We start from the raw sequence: 18,088 nt of genomic DNA, 5'->3' as shown, positions 1-18,088 counted from the left end.
AAAGTCTATCTCATGTTGATTAGGTGATGTAATGGTGATGTAAAACAAACGGTGTCAACACAAACATTAAACGCCATTAACAATAAAGAGACAATATGACGTAATGAGGCACATTATGACGTGAATTTTCCCTTCATTGTCTCCACCAGGCCGAAGGCATGGGGAGAGAGTATGTTTTGCACTCCGTCCGTCCGTCCGTCCTTCCGTCCGTCCTTCCGTCCGTCCTTCCGTCCGTCCGTTATCAGCTAATCTCCGGCACCGTTGGCCCGATCCATGCCAAACTGTGCGCACACACTCCCGACGACGAACCTCTGCCCCAAATATTCCTCAACGGCCTGTTATAGCGCCACCATGAGGCCGATTTAGGCAAAACACATTTCTGTAGATAACTCGTACACATTTTATCCATACATCACACAATTCGGTATACACTATCTCCATAGTCATGTGATCAACACGGATCTGCACAATTTCCTATCTTCCATCCTGATTGGCTAAGATTGGCTTCCAAAGCTCACATGATTGGTCCGTTTCAAACAAAATGCCACAAATCACAAACACAGTGTCCAATTTCCATGAAATTATACACACACATTTCCACTAGGCCGAGGACGACATGCCACTATTTCCCCCCCCAAATCAGCCTCACGGTGGCGCTATAACAGGCCAATTCCTGTTTTACCTATAACTGCATCGATCTGTATACAACTTATGTATGCTCACTCCCTAGAGGCCATGGAAAAACATTTTCCCTGCATCCCTCCACATCTGCCAGTTATAGCGCCACCATGAGGCCGATTTCTGCAAAACATTGTTTATGTTAGTGAACACAGATTTCATCCAAATCTCACGCAAATCGGTACACATGATCTCTGTAGTCATGAGATCAAGACGAGCCTGTTGGATTTCTCAGATTCTACACTGATTAGCTAAGATTGCCTTCCAAAGTTTTCAGGAGTAGCCCGTTTTGTACAAAATGCTGCACATGTCCTGCTCATCCAGAATTCTATCCTCAGAGATACTATGAGTGATCTGGCTCTGCATTTCTTCAACAAAATGAAGAAAATTGTTGCGAGAAACAAACAAACAAACAAAAAAAACATGTTTATATTACTCCTAAACATTTTGCCAAACATCACACACACTCCTATCCTCCTGGTGGAGACCTGTGCCCAGAAGGGCACTTTTTCTAGTTGTCAATGCGTTTACAAAACAAACTTTGAACTAAAGACAAACATTAAACCTGTGTATAGGGGCCCTCAAAAATATGTTGTGCCAGAAAGAACCCCCAGCCGTCTTTAGATAAATACTTTTTGAAAAGTCTATGAGGAGAACAGGGAATTATTTTCCGGGTCTCTCGAGGGGGTGGGACTGCGACGCTCTATAGTAGTCACTAGTCAGGCTTCTTTGGGGCTTGTTTTCATGGACCTGGTTGCTTATTTATTTGGAAGGAGACCCCGGGGCAGACCAAGGTGCAGTTGGAGGAAACACATCGACTCACTGGCCTTAGTTGGAACGCCTCGGGATCCCCCAGGAGGAAGTCACTAATGTTGCTCTGGAGAGGGAAGTCTGGAACACTCTGGTGGATCTGTTGCCCCCTGTGACCTGTCACCCGACTACGGATAAGTGGTTGAAGATGGATGGATGGATGGTTGCTTATTTCTCTCACACAACGACCACAATCTGGCAACACTGTCCCAGACCAGGAAGTGAGTGAGATGTTTGGTTCAGCTTCCACATCGCTCAGCTCACATCATCTCTCTGCGTTATCAAAACACAACGACATTCATTCTCACAATATTGTGGCACGGCGCGTTCGATTCAGACAGAGTAGAGATCCACTCAAATTCATTTAAAAGGGATCATATACACACCAATCATCATAGTTTGGAAGGCTGTTTGTTTGGGGGAAAACACTAGTCGGCTAGCGTTAGCTGGCTTGCTAGCTAACATTTAGCCACGTCCAAGCTAACGTTGGCAGCAGGTCGACGTTAGTTAGTTTACTAAACGTGAATATTATTCTAAGTGGCGATGGCTGCAACACCGAGGAGAGGTCAGGTTCTTCTAGGAGGCTTATTCTTGCTCGTACTGGCGTTGGCAGGGTGCCATGCACGGATACACAAGCTGGCTCTAACGGTAAGCAGTTGGCTAATATCAGACAGCAACTATAAGCTAACGTTATCGTCAAAGAGGTCTTAATATGACTGTACTGTCGTTGTAGCTTGTGTTTCATAGGCCAAGTGGTTCTCAAACTTTGTCATGTCTTGTCAAGGACCCCCAAATTGACACTTATCAGCCCGCGGACCCCCATTTGAAAAGATATGCCAGGGACCCCCATAACTAAGAGAAGCTATTTTTTTTACTGCTCTAGCAATGATCATCTTAAACCATTTTCATTTCAAGGACCCCCAGTTTGACTTGCATTTATTAGGCTATGGAACCCCATCATTTTTATCTCTGGGACCCCAATTTATATTGTAAAAATCAATGTTAATTTAACTCTTGAGTGTACAAATGGATTTCTACACTCTCTGAGTCACACACCCATAAGGGTCCATTTGGTTCCTAACTATATAATTTAGCTGGGGAGTGGGAACCCCCTGGAGCTCCCTCAAGGACCCCTGGGGGTCCCCGGACACCACTTTGAGAACCACTGTCATACACAATGTTATCCGTTGATGCATGAGATGTAGTCTGTATAATGTTAAGACTATTGTTATGTTCTCCACTCTGTTACTTGTGCAGTACTACTCGTCATCTTCTCCTCAACCCTCTTCCTCCTCCTCCTGCTCCAACACTTCCCCTTTCAGAATGAAACTCGTTTCGTGGTCCATCTCAACACATTTGGGTTTTATGCGAATGGAACCCTGGATGTTACCCTGAAGTCTCTGCGCCTCGAAACGATGCCCTCGGACCTGGTGCGTTACTGTCTGTCTGTCTGTCTGTCTGTCTGTGTGTGTGTGTGTGTGTGTGTGTGTGTGTGTGTGTGTGTGTGTGTGTGTGTGTGCGTGTGTGTGCGTGTGTGCACGCGTGCGCGCCAATGTTTAGGTTGGCATTGTTGTCTCTGAAATGGACCATCTGATGGAACCAGAGCAGGGCCTTTCTGTGTGGAATTAGCATTGTGTGTGGGTTTCTTCCCCTCTGGATGCTCTGGTACTTTCCTCCCACACCAAAAGTACATGGATGGGACGGGACATTCCTGCATGGGACATTCCTGTGCATGATGTGACCTTTGATGGATCTGGGAGCAGTTGGCCAACTAGCTGGCTCTTAGCCTCGGAAACCCAGACGTTTTTATTTTGGAATGGGCCAAATGCAGACATCTGGGAGCAGTTTGCCAGAGGCTGGCCCACTAGCTGGCTCCTAGTTGGAATGGGCCAAATGCAGAGCATGAGGTTCTTCTCAATAAAACAATTTAACCTAACTTAAATTCTGTTGTTGTTACACCGTCTAAGTGGCTAGATTAAGCTATCTCTGTGGCATTATTTGAAGACATAATTTTCTTATTACGGTATGAGTGCAAATAAATAGGTTTTTTCCTTGTAAATAGTGTCTGTAGGATCGTGAGTGCAAAGTAAAGAGACCTGGCAAAATAGTCGGCCTCTTGATCAAATTGTGCGGTATGATGAATGCAACTATGTCAAATTATTAAGCATCAACATTGTCAATTGTTTTTTTGTAACCTGCTGCCTTGGGTGGGAAAAAAACAAACAATGTAACATTTAATGCTGCCTATTTTAAGGTCCTGCCTGTTTCTGCATTCCACAGTTCAGCAATATTTCTCCATTACACATGGTCAGGTTTTAATAAACCTCTGTGTAATAATTGTAATGGGTCATACTGGTTTCTCCCGCTCTCTTTCAGCTGAAATATCAGGTCAATTTGCAATAAGATTGCTATAAACAATGAACGTGAGCCCCAACATGTTTCATAATGTATACGACACTGTATATTATGTCATGACTGGGTCTCCAAAGCTTAATATCAAGGGGTCTTTGCATGTGTCATGGACTCACCTGTATCTCCCTCTCTAGGTTGGTTTCACTCTATCCAAGTCCCGTGTGAATGGAGTCCTGTCTTACACAGTAAGTACATTATTAAATTCAGGAATCAGGCTTATCACGACCAACTCCATGATGTTTGGCCCGGCTTGTCGGTCAGGGAAAGCTAAAGTGAATTATACAACGGGTCGTTTCGAGGAAGCAATCTGTTTGGTTGAAACGGCTTTCTAGCCGTGCTTTAACCACTATATTGGAACAACTAATCAACGCAAAGGATTCAGCCGGGCTTTTCTCCCAGAGCGCAGCAGACTCGGTGGCTAGGCTAGCTAGTTTATTGGGACATTTGTGGTCGTAGTGACTACATCTGTCATTAAAACAATATCATTTTTCTGCGATAATCGTAGTTTTAAGGGTAACTGTAATTGCAATATTACACTCGAGGGTTGTTCTTTGTCGTCATTAATGCACGCTTGCGGTTTCCGAAAGGCATCGCAGTAGTGCATTAACCCATTCAGACCGTACGACGTGTGGAAACGCCATAACTGATCCAACCGACGGATTGCTAGCGCATTTTCATTTATATCAAACGAGAGAAAAATATTCAGATTTTTGTTGAGAGTTGGCCTCTTGTCGTTCACTTCCCTGTATACCGCTAAAGAATGCCTCGTATCTCCTAATCTAAGGAGCACTCCGTGGTTTTGACCAAATGAATATACTAAGCTCTTCATTTCTGACTTTCAACATGCCTCTCATTCAAAATATGAACGGGGGATTATTCCGAGACTTTATCGTAATGGCAAGGTAAGCACGCAAAAATATTTCTCACGTTAATTTTTGTCCGGAACGGAAGGGGGGCTAACAGAGTAAAAGCGGCCATACCTTCCCGGCACCCCGAGCTTCTATTTTGAAAGAAATCCTGGCGCTGATTGTGTTAATGACGATAAAGAACCCCCTCGAGTGTAATATTGCTTAACCCATTTTGGGTGGGAACCCCTTTTGGTGTTTTAAGCATTATGTTATGCTTTAGCTGTTGAAAAATAGCAGATCTACAAGCTCGTAGGTCTGCTATTTTTGAGAAATCGAATATATATTCTTTCAGAGCGAACATTTTTAACTCAAATCTTTGTTTCTGGGGAAGTCCCTGGAACAACATATTTTCAGATGGGGGTCGGCGGCCAAATACATATATTTTTGGGGGTCCTTGACATGAAAATGTTTGAGAACCACTGACATAGAAAGGCATTTTGTAGAATCGAGCTCAGGTCTAAATGGGTTAAATATAACCCTGCGCAAGTGAGATAATGATGACACATTATTTAGTAGGGAGTGATTCTGATGGGCCTTGGAGGTTAGACATAACGGTGAGATGTACTCGGGCTGTTAACCCATTTCGACCTGAGCTCGATTCTACAAATGTCTTCTAAATCCTGACAGTTTTCTGTCTATGTCAGTGGTGCTCAAACATTTTCATGTCAAGGACCCCAAGAATTATCTGTAATTGGCCGCCGACCCCCATCTGAAAATATGTTGTTCCAGGGACCTCCCCTCCCAGAAGCAAAGATTTGAGTTAAAATGTTCACTCTGTAACAATATATATATATTCAAAGATTTGAGGCATATTTTCACGAATTTTCAAAAAATAGCAGACCTACAAGTTCATAGCGTGGCACTCGGTGCTGCGCTATGAGCATGTAGATCTGCTATTTTTCAATAGCTAAAGATGGTTACAACACCAAAAGGGTTAAGTTTAACCCATTCAGTAGTCCACGCTGTTGACTACTGTTACTGTCTATGCTTGCACAAATTTGGGACACCCATGTGGATCTGGGCGTAACCTAAACACATCCATGATTAAGATTTAATCATCTGCATTGCTTACTAGGCATGTTTTACCCTGCTGTAGTTTTTAACCTGAACCGGGAAAACAAACAGATTTTGATATAAAATCATGAAATCATCTGCCCAAGTATAAATAGCAGCCCTGTAAATGACAAAATGGTGTGGCGTTGAAACTTGAATTGAGTTTTACATCGTTTGCGCACGCGCACACACAAAAAAAAGCAAAAATATTTATTCACAATGCACGCTGAAAATGTGACAATTCCTTTTCAATGAATATCTATATTATAACACACAGTAGCTTTTTTTTAAAATAGATGTTGAGTGTGTTGTGGTTGTCTTTCCAGGCAGAGGAGACTGAGATTTGCCCGCTCAAAACCAAGCCATCCAACACTGAGCCGCTTGTCTTCTTCATCTTTGATTTTAAAAACCTCCGGTGCGTATATATATATCTGAATGATAATGTGAAGAGAGAAAAAAAACATTTCTGATGGTTACTGACAATCTTATACCTATATTATTAACTGTGTGTGTGTGTGTGTGTGTGTGTGTGTGTGTGTGTGTGTGTGTGTGTGTGTGTGTGTGTGTGTGTGTGTGTGTGTGTGTGTGTGTGTGTGTGCGCGCAGTGTAAATGTCACATCTTTTGGGCCCCAAGACAACGTCTTGACAGCAAAGAGTAAGCCTCTCAAAGACCAAGGTGAGTGACATCCATACCCGCCAGCCAGGAATTAGTACGTCGCTTATTACATTTGACAGCTATGACTACGTTATTCACATATACGCACCATGACACAGTGGCATGGAATCTAATCTGTGCAAGGCTTTACGTTAACCCATTTTGGGCGGGAACCCCTTTTGGTGTTAGCATTATGTTATGCTTTAGCTATTGAAAAATAGCAGATCTACAAGCTCATAGCGCGCCACCGAGTGGCGCGCTATGAGCTTGTAGGTCTGCTATTTTTGAAAAATCGAAGAACGACTGACATAGAAACATAGCTTTTTCAGAAAACTGTCAGGATGTAGAGGACATTTTTAGAATCTGATCTCAGGTCAAAATGGGTTAAGATTGATGAATGAGGGCAAATCAGAAATCACTGGAAACTTTTTGTAATGGATATTTGCCAACTGCTGTTTTGCAAGTTTGGGGGGGCAGCTGGAGCCACTCTTGGTGTCGTTATACCAGGGCAGTGGCACATGACATGTTGTTTGTTTCTTTGTCTCATCCAGGTGTGAGGAATACGAGGGACAGTGGTCCAGCAGAGAAACAACAGCCCGAACCGGTTGAAGACCCAGTTAAGAAAGAGGATAAAGTAAATGAGCTGCCGCAGGATGTAAAGCCAGAGGACGTAAAGCCAGAGGACGTAAAGCCAGAGGACGTAAAGCCAGAGGACGTAAAGCCAGAGGACGTAAAGCCAGAGGATGTAAAGCCAGTGGATGTAAAGCCAGTGAGTGGTGCTGAGGTGGAGAAACCCAAAACTCCTCCAGCTCCAGAGGAGAGTTTGAGTATGTTCCCGGTGAGCAGTCTTTTTATACCAGTGGTGGGTGGGCAACTTTGATGGAGAGGGCCACTATAGTTCCACACTCACTCCAGAGGGCCACTATAGTTCCACACTCACTCCAGAGGGCCACTATAGTTCCACACTCACTCCAGAGGGCCACTATAGTTCCACACTCACTCCAGAGGGCCACTAATAGTTCCACACTCACTCCAGAGGGCCACTATAGTTCCACACTCACTCCCAGAGGGCCACTATAGTTCCACACTCACTCCCAGAGGGCCACTATAGTTCCACACTCACTCCAGAGGGCCACTATAGTTCCACGCTCCCTCCCAGAGGGCCACTATAGTTCCACACTCACTCCCAGAGGGCCACTATAGTTCCACACTCCCTCCAGAGGGCCACTATAGTTCCACACTCACTCCAGAGGGCCACTATAGTTCCACACTCACTCCAGAGGGCCACTATAGTTCCACACTCACTCCAGAGGGCCACTATAGTTCCACACTCACTCCAGAGGGCCACTATAGTTCCACACTCACTCCAGAGGGCCACTATAGTTCCACACTCACTCCAGAGGGCCACTATAGTTCCACACTCACTCCAGAGGGCCACTATAGTTCCACACTCACTCCAGAGGGCCACTATAGTTCCACACTCACTCCAGAGGGCCACTATAGTTCCACGCTCCCTCCCAGAGGGCCACTATAGTTCCACACTCACCCCAGAGGGCCACTATAGTTCCACACTCACTCCAGAGGGCCACTATAGTTCCACACTCACTCCAGAGGGCCACTATAGTTCCACACTCACTCCAGAGGGCTACTATAGTTCCACACTCACTCCCAGAGGGCCACTATAGTTCCACACTCACTCCCAGAGGGCCACTATAGTTCCACACTCACTCCAGAGGGCTACTATAGTTCCACACTCACTCCAGAGGGCTACTATAGTTCCACACTCACTCCAGAGGGCTACTATAGTTCCACACTCACTCCAGAGGGCCACTAATAGTTCCACAGTCACTCCAGAGGGCTACTATAGTTCCACACTCACTCCAGAGGGCTACTATAGTTCCACACTCACTCCAGAGGGCTACTATAGTTCCACACTCACTCCAGAGGGCCACTAATAGTTCCACACTCACTCCAGAGGGCCACTATAGGGCCGCATGTGTACCGCCAGTAGCCCATGGATGGATGTATGTTTTATATATATACAGTAGTATATCGTCTCTGTCGGGTGGACACCTCAAAACTGGTACTTTCCAGGATTCAAATTCAAAAGCAGCAGATCTACAAGCTCACGTTTCAAGCTTGTAGATGATTATGTGTAGGTATAATGTACGAAAACATTGAGATACCTGTAGGTTTCTGCCCAACAGCAACGATGTACAGTATTATATACTCTTATTTGTCATATATATATATACATAAAACTAATGACTGATCTTTTCTCCACTCTAGTTGATGACGATGACTAACTTCACGTTGGCGCTGACTAAAAATGTCGACGCGTACAATTTCAGCGTGAGTACACGAACGTTCAGTCGGTAATTGGTTGCGCATATCTATTCAATTTGTTGGCAAAAAAGCATGTAGCAATGTATAAAGGATTTGACCTTGTTATATGTATACCTGTACATCACATTGATTGCTCCCTTCATAGTTTGTATTATGAGAGAATATTAAGCCAGAAATGTAACGATACTATTTTCCTTTTTGAGCTGGTGTCAGAATGACCTTGGTCTCTCTCGCTCCCTCAGTTTCTCATGGTTTTCGGCGAGCAGGCTGAGGGTCTGTACAACCTGGACTTCCACTATTGCCAGAACATGTATCCTAAAAGGGTCGCCCCCTACTCTCTTGATGTAAGCATATTTGTTTGACTTAGTTCTGTGTGTGAGTGCGTTGTCTGTGTAAGCCATGTTGTTAACCCATTTTGGGCGGGAACCCCTTTTGGTGTTTTAAATTATGTTATAAATTAGCTATTGAAAAATAGCAGATCTACAAGCTCATAGCGCGCCACCTAGTGGCGCGCTACGAGCTTGTAGATCTGCTATTTTTGAAAAATCGTGAAAATGTGTCGCAAATTTGGAATATATATTTTTTCAGAACGAACGTTTTTAACTCATATATTTGCTTCTGGGAGGTCCCTGGAACAACACATTTTCAGATGGAGGTCGGCGGCCACATCGGGGGTCCTTGACATGAAACTGTAGAGCACCACTGACATAGAAACATAGGTTTTTCAGAAAACTGTCATAATTTAGAAAACATTTGTAGAATCGTTCCCAGGTCAAAATGTGTTAATGAGGATGTGTGACCTATATACAGGTGTTGGTCACAGAGAGGAATCCAGGAGGCTACCTGTCGGCAGCAGAAATCCCCCTTTCTCGCCTTTACATTTGCATGGCTGGGGTGTTCTTCACAGCTGCGATGGTGTGGGTCTACACTCTCATGAAGCACAGGTATTTTCTAACGCACGTGCTCCCTCTTAAGATGATTATTTTATTTGCAAAGCATAGTGTAATTCTCTAAAAAAAAAAAAAAGTATGTAAGGTTGTTAATTTATTTTTATATGTTGAGAGGCATTACCGTTGCCAGAAATCACAATGCTGCTTAACCTTTGTAACGTGGCAGATGCTTCCAGGCATCACGTCAGGGGTAAAAAAAAGTACCTTCGCACCCAAAAACGACTAACAAAAACCTCACAAATGGCGGATATCAACATGTACAATGCTCTATAATGCAAGGTGTATAGTATACTGTGTTGGTGTAAGCTTGAATGAATGTGCACAGAGAGGGTGGAGTAAGTGAGCCAAGGAGGGCAAACATGGTTCCAGTAGAGGCATCACAATGTAAACTAACTGTATGTACCTTCTGTATCATATGCTGCATGTGCAGAATGTGTATAACATGATTTATTATGCTTGTTAACTTAGACATACACTCAAAAGTAAATATCATGCAAATATTGTTGCTGTTGGGCGGAAACCACCTACAGTTGTGTGTGTGTGTGTGTGTGTGTGTGTGTGTGTGTGTGTGTGTGTGTGTGTGTGTGTGTGTGTGTGTGTGTGTGTGTGTGTGTGTGTGTGTGTGTGTGTGTGTGTGTGTGTGTGTAGAGCTTTGTCACTCACTAATTGAATTGCTTTAAAATATTCAGCAGCTTGCATTCAGAACACAGAGATCGGACATCATGGAGGTGTGTGTGTGTGTGTGTGCACATACATCAGTGCTATAATTGAACACCCTTTACATCTGTGTGTTTTGAAAATATTGAACCAATGGAAAGTAGTAAAAAAAAAAACGCTTTGGACAAAACCTCTTAACTCCATTGGTCCCTCAAACTGTCTGCTAAAGCAACTATTAACTAACTCCACCACCTCTCCCCTCTCATGACAATATATAAAGTCACAACACCAACTTTGATGAGGCAGTATTGCTTTGTTTTCAAAATATATGGTTTTCTTAATTTCCTGAAAAATGAACATTTTGGAGTTAGGTGGTTTCTTCCCAACAACAGAGATATAATGTATAATATGATATATTTAATATTGTCGCTTGTTTTGTTTTTAGATACAGTGTGTTTAAGATCCACTGGCTGATGGCAGCTCTGGCCTTCACCAAAGCAGTCTCGTTGGTCTTCCATAGTGTGAGTACACTCCAAAAAAAGAAAAGAAATCTTGTGGAAAAGTTACATTTATTTCCCTGTAATATAATTCAAAAAGTGAAACTTTCATATAGTCTTCTAGATTAATTACACATGAAGTGATTTTTATTTTAATCATGAATACGGTATCCACATTACATTAGACCAATCAAAAAAGGATTTATTATAGAAAAAAGGCCTTCTGAAAAGTATGTTCATTTCTGCACTCAATACTTGGTCGGGCTGCTTTTTTTTTTTTTTTGCAATGACTGTAAAAATGGGACCCAGTGCCTCCCTGCTTGGCACTCGGCATCAATGGGTTGGATTGGGGGGGGGTCAAATCAACTAATCAAATGATTCCCGAGCGCGGCACGGCTGCAGCTCACCGCTCCTTGGCTGCGGCTCACCGCTCCAAGAGATGGGTCAAATGCGGAGAACAAATTTCACTGTAGTAATGTGTGTGACAAATCGCTCGACTTTGACTTCTAAAACAAATGCCTGCATGAATGTGTTGTGGCATGTTGTGAATGTGGCTCGTTTGCATTGTTGGGTCTGGTGCTCTACAGTACAAAGCCAAAACCCAAAGTCAAGTTAGCCTTCGTGATAAACAATTTACCTCAAGAACAGATTATTTTCAATTAGTGTAATATCACTTATATGCCGATATCTCATTTGGCTGACCAGTTGAAACACTTTTAAAGCTATTTTTCAAAGTTGTCTCAAGACACTGTACATATAGAGTCACAAAGCTCTGTCTGTGTTTGCAAAACCAACAGAGGTCCACCCAGAGCAAGCAACAGTAGTAACGCAAAACTCTCCCTTAGGAAAAAACGTCCAGCAGAACCCGACAAAACAAGTAGCAGCAGCAATACTACCTTGGTTTTGTAGGGCAGCATAGATTCTCTATGAGGTTCAGGTCAGGCCAGTTGGCTGGCCAATCAAGCACAGTAATACCGTGGCCAGCAACCCAGTTACTAGTAGTTTGGCCACTGTGGGAATGTGCCCCAAGTCCTGCGTTCTATCCCGGCCCTAGTTGTGTATGCCTTCCCTGGTACTTTATACATTTTCACATTATGGTCCTCCCGCCATAGGATTTTTAAGGATGGGGGACAATTAATTTGCACCTTTCCACATAATAGAGAACATGATTGACCTTTTTTTTTAGCGCTGAAAACGAGTATTATTTTAATTATATTTGTCACTCAAAACTGTTTGCAGAGGCTCTGCACACTTTAGCAAGCCAACACCCGCAAGCTATAACAATGTGACAGCTATTTTCAATTGTGTGTGTGTGTGTGTGTGTGTGTGTGTGTGTGTGCGTGTGTGCGTGTGCGTGCGCGGAACACTACTAGGCACAGTAGGCAGGATTGGCAGAAACGAGAACATGGGTAAACCTAGGGGTGTAACGATACATTTTGACAGCGATATGATGCGTATCACGATACATGGTTGACGATACGATACATGGACGATATTGGTTCATTATGGCGATGCGATTCAATTCAAATACAGTAACTATTTAGAAAAGACATGAAATCTGTGGATAGAACAGGTTTTTTAACTGTGTGGCCCCTATAGATGTGTCACAGAGACTAAATCTTTTTTGGGAGCGTTTTACCCATTCCTGGCTGTCTGAATACAACAAAATAAAAAGTCATTAAAATGTTGACATATTATTGCTTATGGCAGCTTTAATGTTGTCATTTCTTTCCTCTCCCGTTCAGATCAACTATCATTTCATCAACACTGAGGGGCATCCCATTGAAGGCTGGGCCGTCATGTACTACATCACTCATCTGTAAGTAGGATTATTACATATGGGGGGGGGGGGGGGGGGGGTTCCATGTATAACGTGTTTGAGGTGACCAGGACATTGTTGTTTGTACACCAAACAGGCTCAAGGGTGCTCTCCTCTTCATCACTCTGGCGTTGATTGGCACCGGCTGGGCTTTCGTCAAGTACATCCTCTCTGACAAGGAGAAGAAGATCTTCATGATTGTCATTCCTCTACAGGTGTGTGTGTAGGCTGCAAACGGCGCGTGTCAAAACAGCCGCCTCCATTATTTCCAATGGGCGGGCATTTGCGGGTGCTCACGCATAGCACGGCTCTCCGATGCGGCAATGTTCTATTTCCAGGCGTTTTTTTATTTATTTTTTATTAACTGTACAAAGTTGGCAGCCGCGCGGCACAGCGCCGCGTCCTGTTGGTGCTTATGGGCGGCACTTCACGTGCGTCGATACTGTGCTGCTACGCGGCGCAACCTGTGTGTGTTGGGCTCTAGTGTGTGTGTGTGTGTGTGTGTGTGTGTGTGTGTGTGTGTGTGTGTGGTTTTGATGGTCCCGTATCTGTCCTCCAGGTGCTGGCCAACGTGGCCTACATCATCATTGAGTCCACAGAGGAAGGGTCTAGTGAGTACGCTCTGTGGAAGGAGATCCTCTTCCTCGTTGACCTCATCTGCTGTGGAGCCATCCTTTTCCCCGTCGTCTGGTCAGTGTGTGTGAGAGAGACCAATAATAGTTATATATAATATATTTGGGATGTGAACGACTCAGTATTCTGCGTGGAACGCCCTACCAACAGCCATTAAGACATGCGAATCCCTTGACTCCTTCAAAACTGCTCTCAAAGGGCACCTACGGACAGCTGCAATTCGAAACTGGCCCCCGTAAAAACTATTATTTTCCCTTTTTACCTCCTGTTTTTTTTATATAGAAGTGTATATTTGTACGTCCCTAAATGTTCGGATGAATTGAAAAGTGTAATGCTTTGTCAGTGTGTCGTCCACAGTTAACAGTCTTTGTATTGAGTTGTGCTTTTCATGTGAAATGTACCCATTCTGCAAGCTACTTCCAAAATGGCGCGGAGCCACCTTGAAATGGGTCCTGAAGAAACAAATCGTTGGGCGTCCTGATTTAATGGTTACAAATAACCCCCGGGGCGTTCGTGGTGCTAAACACTGCACGTGGGGCTGTGCATTGCGCCGTGCATCTGTTCCATCTGTACCAAAACAGAACCCAACAAGGCTGTCTGTATCGACATTGAATTCACATTGGGTTCACATCCCCAATCATCATCATCATCATCATCATCATCATCATACTATAATTAACCAAATGTCTGAATGTGTGTCAGAAACACTGCCGTAGCTCCTCACTGCCTGCACCAATCACTCCCACTTTTCACACAGGCATTGACCTTAATAATATGGAGGTCTTAACAAAGCCCTTTTTTCAATTTAACAAATTCTAGATTAATAATGAATTTATTAGTGAATTTAAAACGCACCCAGGGCGCAGTACCCCCCACGGCCACAAGGGGTAAGGCCTAGTATATATAATGTATGAGTTAGAGAAGTGTGTGCCTGTACTGTATTCTGTATATAAAATGATACTTTATTCACAGGTCAATCCGTCACCTGCAAGAGGCTTCTAGCACTGACGGCAAAGGTAAAGACAGACCTGATGAATACAGGCCAGGGTTCCCCGTTTTGACCACACGTTTTAAATGAATAGTCCATCATTTCCTGCACAAATGGCTAGATGTGTGTTATGTACTTAGTTTACTATGTGTTTTACTATGTCCTAGAGCAGGGCTACTCCATTTGAGATGGTTCAGGGGCCACTCAACAAAACGCCAAAAGTCCAAGTAAAAACCTCAGTCCTATGTTGGACGTTTTCAAATTGTATTTTGTAACATGACTAAAATGAAAGGATAATTTCATGCTTAATTCATAAGGCTTTCTTACCTTTATTTGTAGTTGTTACGTCCCCACCAAAGAGGTCCAGGTGTTATTTTGTGCAAAAGTGCATTATTGGCTATTTCCCCTAATATAAGCCCTCAATAGGGGTTGGGTTTTTGTGATAATTCGCTTATTTCCATCGAAATAAGTAGTAAAGTGTGCCGCTTGGGAAACTATTTACATTATGAAGAGAGGATACATGATTTTTGAGCGATGGAAATAAGCGAATTAGCACAACACCCCATAGCCCCATTCAATTCAAGGCAATTCAATTCATTTTGGGCTTATGGTAGGGGAAATAGCCAATAATGCGCTTTTGCACAAAATGACACCTGGACCTCTTTGGTGGGGACGTAACAACTACAAATAAAGGTAAGAAAGCCTTCTAGCATGGAATTCTCCTTTAATGGAACGCTCAATAAAAAGCCACATTTCCATCTATAAGGCCAAACCTCTATGAACAAACATAATCATTATAATATAATTATTGTCATAGAACAGTGGTTTTCAACCTTTTTAATGCCATGGTCCATTATTTATTCTGCATTTGAGCCACGGACCACCATTTGATGACATTTAGCCTCTCACACCCAAAACTAAAGAATATTTTGTTGTTGGATTTTGCCCACAATAGATAACAGACAAAAGTTGATTCTATAAATTCTCAGATTCTGTAGACTTCTTGTAAAGTAACAATGAAGATGTTTATTAACAATAATAAAATTGAACTCTTCATTTTACACTCAAGAGTTAAAGATCTATAACAGTCCATTTGGTTACCAACTCTCCATCTGATACCCCCTCAAGGACCACTGGTAGTCCCCGGACCATTGGTTGAAAACCACTGTCATAGAATGATTAAGGATGAAGTTACAAATGAGGCTTTGTTTATTTTAATTTAGAGAACATAATGAACAGATTGCTGTTCCAGGACAATTTATCAGAGGTTAATAAGTAAGAATAAGTAAGCTCAGCTGAAAGTAGGCCATATCTCTCTCACACTCTTGGAACTGTCGTACATTGAAGTGTAAATCAGCAATAATGCCCACAAACCAAAACATGCCCACTTAAGCAGACGAGCGATCGACTCAATAGCAAACGCATGACCGCCCTCTTGTGGTTGGTTAGTCTTGTTGCAAATGCTACACTGAAAGTATAAAAACTATTGTTATGACCATGAGTCATCCGAGAGAGACTCGAGAGTAGAGCAGCTGCTCCTTCGCTTGGAAAGGAGCCGTCTTAGGTGGTGGTGGTTCGGGCATCTAGTATCTATGGACGCCTCCCGAGCGTCTCCCTAGGGGAGGTGCTCGCTGAATGTCATTTGGTAGAGTTGTAAGGCTTTTACTGTATAGGGAAGAGCCATTTTACAGTGTGTGTCTGTGTTGTAGTGTGTGCGTTGAGTTGAACAAAATACTTGCTCTGGCCTATGTTTATCCCATTTTGACCTGAGATCAGATTCTAAAAATGAAAATGACAGTTTTCTGAAAAAGCTACGTCATGTCAAAACTATGTCAGTCGTTCTTCGATTTTTTTAAAATAGCAGACCTACAAGCTCGTATGAGCTTGTAGATCTGCTATTTTTCAATAGCTAAAGCATAACATAATGCTAACACCAAAAGGGGTTCCCAGCAGTTATGCTGACTGCCCGCTCAAAATGCCATGATGAAAAACACTTTTTCCATACTCTTTACCATACTTTTTGTCATATTTTTCTGTCAATATGTCCTTTATGTCATCACGGTGCCAATAATTGTTTTATATTTGTGTAATCCTTCTCAAGCTGCCATGAACTTGGAGAAGCTCAAGCTGTTTCGCCATTACTACGTCATGGTAAGTAGACACTGGGTCCATCCAGAGGCATCATGGGAAGTCTGGAGCAGGAGTTCTCAAACATGTTCGTGTTGCCTAATGGCGGCAGACCAACGTTTGGAAAGATTTTGTTGTTGGATTTAGTACAGAATGTTACAGCCGTGTACTGTAGGTGGGGAGTTAACTCCTTCTGTGCCACTATTCCCATTATAAAAAAAAGAAAGAAAATGTAATTCTATTGTGCATGTCATGTGCATGTCATCACCTGCACACCAGATTAGAGGAATTTTCAAAATATGGATTAAAAAATAATAATAATAATGTAAAAAATCTCGTCTTCTCGTCCCTGGCAATCAGTGCATGATTAGATTCATCTCGTCTTCTCGCCCATGGCACTTAAACAGTTTTAACAATGAAACGTATGATTTGAGTTGCCATCCTTCTAGCCAGTGAAATAATAGTGAGGTTAAACCTTTCCTGGTTTTGCTGGTGGCTGTCTGGTCCCGGGACTACATTTTGTTTTTGCAGAGCCTGGGTTTTGAAGGGCGCTGATGGGATGCTTGTTTTACAGCGCCAGGTACTACTAGTAGGGCAGTGTTATAAAACCTCTCAAAAACCCTAACCTCAGTAAAACTATGCCTAACCCTAACCTGTAAAACAAGCGCCCCCTCGGCTACCATCGACTCCCAGGCTCTGCCAAAAAGACTCTCCCGTCTGGTCCCAGCTCAAGGACTCCTGAGGGTCCCCAGACTCCACAACTATTGGTATAGACCAGGGGTTCTCAACGTTTTTGGCCGGGGACCCCCGGAAATGCTTTGGCAATGGCTCGGGACCCCCGCCCCGCCCCCTCCCGACCCCCAATATAAATTGACTGCTACAATAACCTTAACCCATTTTGGGCAGGAACCCCTTTTGGTGTTTTAAGCATTGTTATAATTTAGCTATTGAAAAATAGCAGATCTACAAGCTCATAGCGCGCCACCGAGTGGCGCGCTACGAGCTTGTAGGTCTGCTATTTTAGAAAAATCGTGAAAATAAAAATTTAAAAAAATCTTTTTTTTTTTTTTTTTTTTTTTTTGAAAATAATTTGGGGACCCCCTAAAATAATTTGGCGACCCCCCGAGGGGTCGCGACCCACGGGTTGAGAACCCCTGGTATAGACACTGACTTCCTGACTACAGTGTTGATTTCGTCGACTAAAACTAAGACGAAAAATGTTCATCGACTACCTTTTTCCCCTGTCAGAAACTAAAAAAGAAACACTGCTTCCTAAGGTCTGAACAGAGTCATGAGACAAAGTAGAATGTACTAGTTTGTATCCACTGCGTGTTTGGATCAAAACAGGTTTTTTTTTATTGAATTTCTGCTTCTGTATTCCTTTTAGATTGTGTGCTACATCTACTTTACACGGATCATCGCCATTCTGCTCAAGGTCACCGTGCCTTTCCAGTGGCAGTGGTGCTATGAGGTACTGCAAATCATTGTTTCTGTAGTTGAAAGCAAAGTTGTTTGTTTTCACAAAACAACATAGGTAAATTCATCACAGTACTGC

General features: G+C 43.1%; 1 protein-coding gene across 2 annotated transcripts in view; it reads left to right on the top strand.

The window, feature by feature from the left end:
- Positions 1–1,656: 1,656 nt before the first annotated feature.
- gpr108 (G protein-coupled receptor 108) overlaps positions 1,657–18,088 on the top strand; it is a 19,733-nt gene continuing 3,301 nt past the window's right edge. Inside the window, exons 1-16 of one of the 2 annotated variants that reach the window (XM_079499698.1) lie at positions 1,657–2,136; positions 2,811–2,918; positions 4,035–4,085; positions 6,188–6,276; positions 6,467–6,537; positions 7,068–7,354; positions 8,806–8,868; positions 9,105–9,206; positions 9,673–9,806; positions 10,915–10,990; positions 12,712–12,785; positions 12,883–13,000; positions 13,345–13,475; positions 14,391–14,434; positions 16,508–16,557; positions 17,921–18,004. In XM_079499698.1, the coding sequence (XP_079355824.1) occupies positions 2,032–2,136; positions 2,811–2,918; positions 4,035–4,085; positions 6,188–6,276; positions 6,467–6,537; positions 7,068–7,354; positions 8,806–8,868; positions 9,105–9,206; positions 9,673–9,806; positions 10,915–10,990; positions 12,712–12,785; positions 12,883–13,000; positions 13,345–13,475; positions 14,391–14,434; positions 16,508–16,557; positions 17,921–18,004 (1,587 nt within the window). In that variant the 5' untranslated portion in view covers positions 1,657–2,031. The remainder of the gene's footprint in view (positions 2,137–2,810; positions 2,919–4,034; positions 4,086–6,187; positions 6,277–6,466; positions 6,538–7,067; positions 7,355–8,805; positions 8,869–9,104; positions 9,207–9,672; positions 9,807–10,914; positions 10,991–12,711; positions 12,786–12,882; positions 13,001–13,344; positions 13,476–14,390; positions 14,435–16,507; positions 16,558–17,920; positions 18,005–18,088) is intronic. The other variant, XM_079499697.1, reaches the window with a different exon arrangement.

The sequence above is a fragment of the Electrona antarctica genome (genome assembly GCF_951216825.1).
Source record: "Electrona antarctica genome assembly, chromosome: 4".
Taxonomy (NCBI): domain Eukaryota; kingdom Metazoa; phylum Chordata; class Actinopteri; order Myctophiformes; family Myctophidae; genus Electrona; species Electrona antarctica.
Note: the sequence above shows the minus strand (reverse complement) of the source record. Positions and strands in the feature narration are given on the sequence as shown.